At 39.7% G+C, this 9,653-nt stretch overlaps 2 protein-coding genes across 2 annotated transcripts; both read left to right on the forward strand.

Moving 5' to 3' along the window:
* LOC109228303 (WEB family protein At1g75720) lies at window positions 1,948-4,159 on the forward strand. The gene is made up of 2 exons (XM_019393455.1): window positions 1,948-2,536; window positions 3,591-4,159. Exons 1-2 carry the CDS (start codon window positions 2,074-2,076, stop codon window positions 3,890-3,892), a joined length of 765 nt encoding a protein of 254 aa, XP_019249000.1. The 5' UTR covers window positions 1,948-2,073; the 3' UTR covers window positions 3,893-4,159.
* On the forward strand, window positions 6,111-6,967 carry LOC109227929. Its single transcript, XM_019393118.1, has 2 exons — window positions 6,111-6,387; window positions 6,435-6,967. Exons 1-2 carry the CDS (start codon window positions 6,111-6,113, stop codon window positions 6,965-6,967), a joined length of 810 nt encoding a protein of 269 aa, XP_019248663.1.

Raw genomic sequence — 9,653 nt, forward strand, 5'->3', positions numbered from 1 at the left:
TCTCAGGTCGCTCCATGTGGGATGACCCGACCCATCTAAAAGAGATAAAGTAAAAAAAGTTACTCAAAAAAAACTACCATACACAGTTAAATAGTGATGGGGTTAATCAGTTTTTGAATGTCGGTTAACTTCTCTTTTATATGTATCACGTAAGTTCCCTTTTTCTCAATAAGATAGAGAAAAAGAGAAAAAAACTTCCTTCTGCTTCCAAAACAACCACACAAGGATAAAAGACACTTAGTTCGTGAAGTTCTAACTTTGTTTCCAAGAGATTTAAAGTTCGACTTGGGGTAATTCTTTTGGTGGTGAGTTCAACGATCTCCGCTGCAACAAAAAGGTACACAACTTGTTGTTCTCACCCCTCGTTATTGTCTTACAGCATCTGACCTTAATTATTATCTAGTCCACCAATAATAAAGACATCTCAAATTACACTTTGCCACCTTTTAACTTGCCATAATCTTCCTCTCGAAACGCACTTCTAACCAAAACAATTGAAGTACTGTTTTAGATCGATTTCATGTACTTAATTCTGAGGAGCTCACTTGAACTTTCTTTTCAGAAAATAGGAAAATAAATTATTGAACTATTTTTTGGAGTGCAACTAATTATTAGTTTCGAGTTTCCATTCACTATTAATTTGCTTTGAAAACTTCATATCTAATCATTTACGTAAACAAAAAAGAAAAAGTTGAAAATGATTTAAAGATTGAATGTTGCTTATGAAGACAAAAGGCTGCAACGTAACCACCAAAAGCATATAGCTAGCTTTCGTGAAAAGAAGAAAATGGATGGAGATGGAGTACGTATGCATTTATTTTTACTCGTTAAAGAACGTAACTGATACCGTTATTGAATACTTAAGTAGCTTCTTTATCAGTCTATATATTCTTAGTTTGATAAATAAGTCCGAGTATAGATTTTGTCTTTGACCATAATAAACGACTTTAATTTTCTTAAATAGCTTTTACGCTATCAGATGGCCAACAAGATTATTATTATAGATAATTGGCATTGTCCATAATGAGTAAATTAGTAACTTGAAGATAAAAGCAAACAACTTGTTACAAAATATAGTATTAAATATATTAATAAACCAATTATTACGGTCAAACCTCTCTATAACAATCTCGTCGTTTCGAATATTTTTGGATGTTATAGCGAAGTACTGTTATAGAGAACACATATTATAACATACCATAAAAATTAGTTCCGGAAAAGCTTAGCTTTTATAGTGAGATGTTGCTGTTATATACAGAGAGATCTGACTGTATTACTACGCCGCAGTCCCAAACACATTTCCTTTAGACCGCTATATTTTTGTTCTCATTGAGCCGTGGGGGTCTATCGAAGACAACATCTCTACTTGCATAAGGTAGCGGTAAAGTCTGTGTACACACTATTCTCTCCAGACCCTACTTCTGAGATTACATTGGCTATATTGTTGTTGTTAATAATCACAAACACATGTTGATTGACAACTTGAACTAAAATTGTACTAAAATTTCAAGCACTGTTCTTGTATATATTGTATTCATTTGTTTCCTTTGCTTGGTAGTTGAGAAGTCTACTTCTTCCAACTTCAAAATCCCTTGTAACTTAACCTTCAAACCGCAGTATCTCTATATCCATGTCTTCACCAGCTAGCCATTAGAGTACTGGCCAGGCTAGCGTATATACATATATAATATCTACGACCCCCCACCCAGGGGCGAAGCTACCTTTTACAAAGGGTGGTCAGTTAGCTACTTTTACAAAGGGTAGTCAACTGACCACCCTTCGTCGAAATGTTACGAAAAATTACACTGTATATATATAAGTAAAATATTGATTTTAGATATTTTTTAGTTCTTTCAAGTCTGAACACCCTTGAAAACATTTCTGGCTTCGCCACTACCCCACCCCGCACCATACACACTAGACCAATCCTCATTTCAATCTCTCTTCTGAATATTTGAAGTAAAAGCAAAGAAAACTCTCATCAAACCAACCTTATAGCAATCATGATCTAATAATATTTGTCTCATATTTCTCCTTCCATTTTCACCTCACAGAAAAGAAAAAAACACCAATATGGAAACACCAAAAAAAGAAGCTATGGATTTTCATTCAAACGTTGATTCTTCACGGCCTTTTCGTTCAGTCAAAGAAGCTGTAGCCATCTTTGGCGAGCGATTCTTGGCTAAAGAAATTTATTCTCCAAAACCTTTCACGTTTCCAACTCAAGAAAGTCCGTGGAATAATAATAATCATAATAATTTTTCTCCAAGTCCTCGAAGTGTTAATTATTCTCAAGAAATTGTTACTACCGCCACGTCATGGAAATCTGCTTCATCACCAAGTCCTCAAGATTTCAACAATGATCCTGTTGTTGTGGAAGCACTGAAGAAACTTGAAACTGAGCTAGAAGAAACAAAGACAGAATTGAAGCTTTTGAAAGCAAGAGAATCTGAGACTGAAATTGCGTTAGCTTCTTTAAACGCTGAGCTTCATAAGAACATGTCGAAACTAGCACAAGCTGAAGCAGCTCATGCAGGTTAGAGGCGAATTCTTGATTTTATCTTAATTTATTTTAATTTAAAGTTTTGAGTTTTCTGAAAATATGAGATCATTACGAGAGTATGACTAGAACATCTTGTCGGCAGTGGAGGAGAGAGTATGACTAGAACATCTTGTCGGCAGTGGAGGAGTCAGAATTTCCGCTAAGAGGGTTAAAAAAAAAGTTAAATTATTAATAAAAATTGTGGCCAATGGGATTGAGCCAGTAACCTCACAAAGATTTTGAACCGCATTAACAACTAAACTATGCTTTTGGATTGCGTTGTCAAGGGGTATTTTTACCTTATATATGCAATGTAATTTTCTCCCCTAAATCCACCCCTGCATTGTTGGTAAGAAAGTCATATTTTTGTTTGGTTACTAGAAAATGTTCTTCCCTTACTTATGACGGGAGTCATTTTTTCTTAATTATTTTGACTTTTAACTTCGTATTAATTGCTCCAATACTTTTAGCGGATGTTATTCCGTAAACTTTTTACTTCATATTAGTTGCTCCAATGTATTTAATTTCATCAAAATGTTATATATTCGAGTTATAAATATTACTATTACTCATAATTAATGTTTAAATATTACTATTACTCACAATTAATATTTAGTATATATTTTCCAAAAATTGTTTTTCACACCATCTCCATCTCTTTTTCCTTGAAGAAAGGTGAGGACGGATAAAATCGATAAAATGGAAAATATCCAAATGAATGGAAAGGACAAATTAAAGTATAAATTTCACTATTATATAATATGACTTGATAGAGACATGCTAATACTAATAGTCCAATTTATCACTATGAGAATTTTTTATGTTAAACACTAAAAACATTGTTCAAAAAATAGAAAATATTTATAAGAAAACAACTTTTATGAAAATGACTTGTATCAGTACTAAACACATACATATATTTATACTTTTTTTTTTTTTTTTTGTGGCACTCGCTATTTGCACTAAATTTTAAGATTTATCACATATATACTTTTATTATCTAGATTAAAAAGTGTGAGTTCAATTGACTACATCCCTACTAATGCAGGTGCAATGGCAGCGTCAAGATCAGTGAAAATTAACAATGAAGATTATTACGGTAAAGGGGAGGATAATAAGCTGAAAAAGGAAATGAGAGTGAGATGGGAGTCATCACCAACTTTAGCAGAAATGTTAACAATTGGAGATACAGATATTGGGTTTTTTGGATCATCTGGGAAGAAAAAGGACAAGAAGAAAACGATGAAGAAGAAGCCGATCATTCCTCTTGTGGGAGACTTATTCTCAAGGAAGAAAAAAACTCCAACTACTATGGATAATCCACTCTTTTCTTCTTCTCATCTCTTCTGAATTGAAAAAAAGACAAGAAAACAGAATAAGAACTTCATCATTTAACTAACTTAATATTTTTTTTCTATGTTCTTTCTGCTGAAATTCAACTGTTTGTGGGTGTCGAACATCATGAGAAAACACCATCTCTTTAATTCGTGTGTATGTGTGATAATGCTAGTCTTTTTCTTTTCCTTTTTTTTTGCCTCTCCAAATTTTCATGTATATTTCAATGTTCAATATTTCTGGGTCAATGATTTTACTTACCTTATTCTGGTATTATTAGTATTAATTACTACTTCATTATCTTTTGCATTCTTGGTTTTGATATACTATGTATATTTTAAATTCATAGATAATCATAATTAATAAGAAGGATTAAAGAGTTTTGTATGGGTCAGAGTCTGACTGAGGGAACCTGGCACAAGGATAAGTTACTAAGAGGCAATTAGGCCGAGGTCGTACACAAGATTAAATAAACTTACTGGCGAGTTGTTAATCAGGGCAGAGGTTGAATGTTCAAGTCTGCAAATAACGGCTAGTTCTGTAATAAGATATTTAGGAGAATATTCCATTGGATATTCTCTATACCTGTACTTTAGGTTAGGTTGGAGGCATGTCTCAAATAAATAGAAAGGTAGAAAGAAGGAACGCGACATGTAATATTCTATATGATAAGAACTCTCTTGAAAAGTTGACTCTCAAGAATAATACAAACATTATCTTTCTAAAGAGATTCGATTTGTTGTTTATTCCACATTTCTCGCATCAGATTCGAGAAAGCTTCCTTTATTCCCATATTCATTTGTCTTACATTATTGTCAGAAAGAGGAATCATTCACCTCATTCAATATTGGGCGAATCATTCTCTCTATTTACATTTTGTGCCATTTAACATATTTGTTGCTTATCATATTCTCTCTCATTTAAGATCGTATCGTTTAATGTATATCGCATTAAATCTGTTTTAACTAACACCCACACTATCCTCGTAAACACATTTTTAGATCTAGACTTATTATTTTTAACTAGGATTTACCTGTTATCTACTTATATAATATTGGTTTAACCAAAGGTTCCATTCTTTTTGGTCAAACAATTTGGCGCCGTCTGTGGAAATTTTCTAGTTAAAATTGTAGTTTCTTCTAGTTCTAAAAAAATTCAAAAATCCTACACTTGTGTACATAAATCTAACATGACAAGCAACAGAGAGGAAAAGAGGAAAGCAATAGCCGACCTCACCACCAACATCCTTCACACCATCAACAAAGCCAACGAAACGAAGGGTGAAGACACAACACCAAATACCTCTCCTAGGCGAAATAGCTCGCCCCCTCCTCACGGCAACATCACAACCTCACACGGTAAAGGGGCTTCTATGTCCACAACGGAAGAGGCACCACTAGTAGTGAAAAAGCTGCTCGCGGCGTAGTTGACAAACACGTTGACCAGCATTCTCGACAAGCCAGCTCAAAGGCCTAACCGAGAAGATGCAAGAGAGTTGGCGTTGCATCAGCGACAGATGAGTAACACCCCTACCCCCTACCCCCCCCCCCCTAACAGGTATTACTCAAAATGTTAGTGATGTAACGACACCTTCACAACCACTCTGAGGAAAATGGAGGAGATGGAGAACGAGAACAAAATTCTCCGTGATCAAATGAAAGAACATCAAGAAAGAGTAGACAAAATAGCGGGTGCACCAAAACTCCTAACCAAAAGGGACGCCCGATCGGTTTGTTGAGCAACCATACAGCGACGAAGCTGCAAGCCCACACACGCAATACCCAAAACCTTCAAAATGTCGTCGTACCTGAAAATATACGACGGCACAATGAATCCTGAAGATCATGTGACCCACTATGTCACCGTAGTAAAAGGCAACGACCTCGCGAAAGAGCAAGTATCCTCCATCTTACTAAAGAAGTTCGGCAAAACCCTCACCGGGGGTGCATTGACTTGGTATTCACAGCAGCCCGCACGCTCGATTGAAATATTTGAAGAGATGGCCGACAAGTTCGTGATGGCCCATGATGGAGCGAAAAAGGCAGAGGCACGAGTAAATGACATATTTGCCATCAAACAATCACCCGGAGAGGGACTCAGGGATTTCCTCACTTGATTTAACCGAGTAAGGATGACCTTAAAAAATGTATCAGAAGGAATGGCTGTGGCAGCCTTCCAAAACGAGCTAAATAGGAGCGGTTCGAGGGCGACTAGAAAGCTACTGAGCTGACTCATGAAGTATCCCCCAACCAGTTGGGACGAAATACACAATTTTTATTACGCCGAAGTTCGAGCTGACGAAGATGGCCTAAATGGGCCGACCCAACGGCTAACTTCGGTGCAAGTCGAGTCCAGAAAGGACCGGAGGAACGACAACAAGAGAGATCTAGCAGGACCCCGACCTAATCGAGAAAGACACCAGCCTTACGTTAGAGGCACCCACATACCGCCTCCCCGTCATGACGAAGGCCCATCTCGGCCACGAACAGGAACTCACCGAAATGAGAGAGGTATGCCCCCTTATTATCTGCTCACAATTTCTGTGTTTCCCCCTCAGAAATAGTCTACGCGTTGGAGAAACTCGACCCAAAAGTGAAGTGGCCGCAGAAGATGAGGTCTGACCCGAGCACCAGAAAGTCAAATGCCCTCTGCGAATTCCACCAGGAGCGGGGTCACAAAACTGTGGACTGTATCGCCCTGAGACAAGAGGTCGTGAACATGCTTCACCAAGGGAACTTGAAAGAACTGATGAGCGACCGAGGGAGAGCCAACTTTTCCCGGGGACGTAAACAGCACCAAGGACCACCCAAACCACCTTCCCCAGCTCGAACTATTCAAATGATCATTGGAGGGAGCGACGGCGCTTCAATCAGCAGCGTAAAGTTCACCACCACCCACAAACTAAAATGGTGGATCACTCATGAACGGTACGCCAAACTCGAAGAAAGTATCATCTTCGATAAGTTGGATACGTACGATTTGGTTTTTCCTCACTATAACGCCCTATCCATTACTTCACGCATCTTAGATACTGATGTAAAACGTATTATGATTAATGATGAGAGCGGCGCGTGCATCATCCACCCTTGAGTCCACGCACAAATGAAGCTCGAGGATAGGATAGTGCCACGTTGTATCACACTGACGGGTTTTAACAATGCAGTTGAGCGGACATCTGGAGAAATCACGCTGCCTGTCTTGGCCGGTGCTGTCACTTTGGAGACCACGTTCCACATCATGTACCAAGATACGACGTACAACGCTATCATAGGTAGACCTTGGATACACGCCATGAAAGCAGTCCCCTCCAGTTTATATCAAGTCATCAAATTTCCCACCCCCTGGGGGTATTTAGCATCTGAGGAGAACAATGCACTGCCTGGGAATGCTACCGCATCAACGGGGTCGAGGTCGAGCAAGGACGAGAAGGATGTGATCAAAGATCCTGAAGTCGTCGAAGCTACAGGATCTACCGTAGAAGTCCTCGACCGTATCCAACTCGATGATAACAACCACGGCAAGAAAGCTTTCATCGTCTATAAGCTCCAAGAACCAGGTAAATTCCATAAATTTTTAAAAAATAACGTAGACCTTCCTATGCAGACATGCCAGGTATCCCAAAAGAGATAGCAACACACAAGCTGAATGTCGACCCATTCTGCCCCCTCCCCCCGATTAGACAAATTAGGCAGAAATTTAATGCTTCCATAAATGACGCAGTCCGCGAAGAGGTAGAGAAGTTGTTGGAAAATGGCTCCATTAGGGAGTCAAGATATCCTCAATGGGTCGCCAATGTAGACATGGTGAAAAACAAGAACGAAAAGTGGCGGATGTGCGTGGACTTCACAAACCTAAACAAAGCATGTCCAAAATATTTGTTTCCACTTCCTCATATCGACCAACTCATTGACGCAACGGCCGGGCACGACCTTCTCAATTTCCTAGACATATACTCGGGCTATAATCAGATCCTCATGGAAGAGAAAGACCCGGAGAAGACCACTTTCATCACTCATCAGGGAATGTACTGCTACAGATTAATCCCCTTTGGACTGAAAAATTCAAGGGCGACATAGTAAAGGTTTTGGTGACAAAAATGTTCAAAGACTAGCTCTTTAAAACCATGAAAGTCTACATCGATGACATGTTGGTCAAGTCGAAAAAGAAGGAGGTTCACATCGAACACTTAAAAGAGGCCTTCGACATACTCAGACGATATGGTATGAAATTGAACCCCTAGAAGTGTGCATTCGGAGTAACCTCAGGAAAGTTCCTTGGCTTCTTAGAATCACAACGAGGCATCGAGGTCAACCCCGACCAAATCAAAGCTATAGAAGGAATATCGGAGAACCTAACTAGTAAGAAACAAGTGCAAAAGCTAACCGATCGCATAACCACCCTGCTGAGGTTCATCTCACAATCCTCCGATAGACGTCATAAATTTTTCGACGTACTCAAGAAAGACAATGGACTCCAATGGAACTCCGAGTGCGTCGAAGCGTTGAAAGAATTAAAAGCTTACTTATCTTCTCCTCCACTACTAGCCAAGGCAGAAGCGGGTGAGCGCCTCCTCGTCTATCTGCCAGTGTCTTACTTGGCCGTGAGTGCAATCCCATTCCGAGAAAATAAAGGTACTCAATCTCCCATTTATTATATTAGTAAAACCCCGGTTGACGCCGAGACGAGGTATCCATACCTCGAGAAGCTAGCCTTGGTTTTGGTCGTAGCTTCACGAATGCTTAGACCCTATTTTCAGTGCCATCCCATCTCGGTAGTAACGACCTTTCCCCTGAGGAATATTCTTTACAAGGCCGAGCTATTAGGCAGATTGGCCAAATGGGCCATACAATTGAGCGAGCACGATATAACCTATTTGTCGCAAACGGTGATAAAGTCGCAAGTACTTGCCGATTTCGTCACCGACTTTAGCACAAAAATAATACCCGAATTCGAAAAAGAAGCCGCTTATACTTCTCCCAAAATACACGACCTATGGGTGTTATATACAGATGGCGCCTCTAACGCGTCGGGATCGGGACTTGGACTCTTGCTCGAGGTCCCAACAGGCAAAGTAATTCGCCAGTCCATAAGATGCCCAGATATGACTAACAACGAGGCCGAGTGCGAGGCCTTGATTGCAGGTTTAAAGCTAGCACTCAAGTACGGAGCAAAGCGAGTCATCCTACGGGGCGACTCTCAGCTCGTCGTCCATCAAGTCACAGGGACTTTCCAAATCAAGGAACAAAGACTACAAAAATACCATGCTGAGATCTGCAAGCTGTTACCCGAGTTCGATGAATGCTAACTCGACCAAATCCCTCGAGCACAAAATATCGAAGCAGACGGCCTTGCCGAATTGGCAGCAGCTACTAAAATCCTAATAGGAGAAGGGAACGTGGTCACTCTCCTCTACTCATCGATCGATCAAATTGAGGTACGAACCATAAACTTAACTTGGTACTGGCGCAATCGTATTGTCACATATTTTTGCAGGACGGAATGCTTCCAGGCGACAAAAAAAAGCCAAAAAGCTTTAAATGCAGGCGGCCAGGTACAACGTCATCAATAACGACTTGTACAAAAGAACATATGGCAGCCCCCTAGAGAAATGCTTAGGCCCAAACCAGACGCGGCGCGTCCTCGAGGAAGTTCACGAAGGTCACTGCGAAGCTCATACCGGCAATCGAGCTCTCGTCATGCCTCATACGAGCATGGTACTACTGGCCCACAATGAAGAAAAAAAAAGGCCATCGACTTCGTAAAAAAATGCAAGCAG

Source organism: Nicotiana attenuata, chromosome 6 (assembly GCF_001879085.1).
Source record: "Nicotiana attenuata strain UT chromosome 6, NIATTr2, whole genome shotgun sequence".
Taxonomy (NCBI): Eukaryota; Viridiplantae; Streptophyta; class Magnoliopsida; order Solanales; family Solanaceae; genus Nicotiana; species Nicotiana attenuata.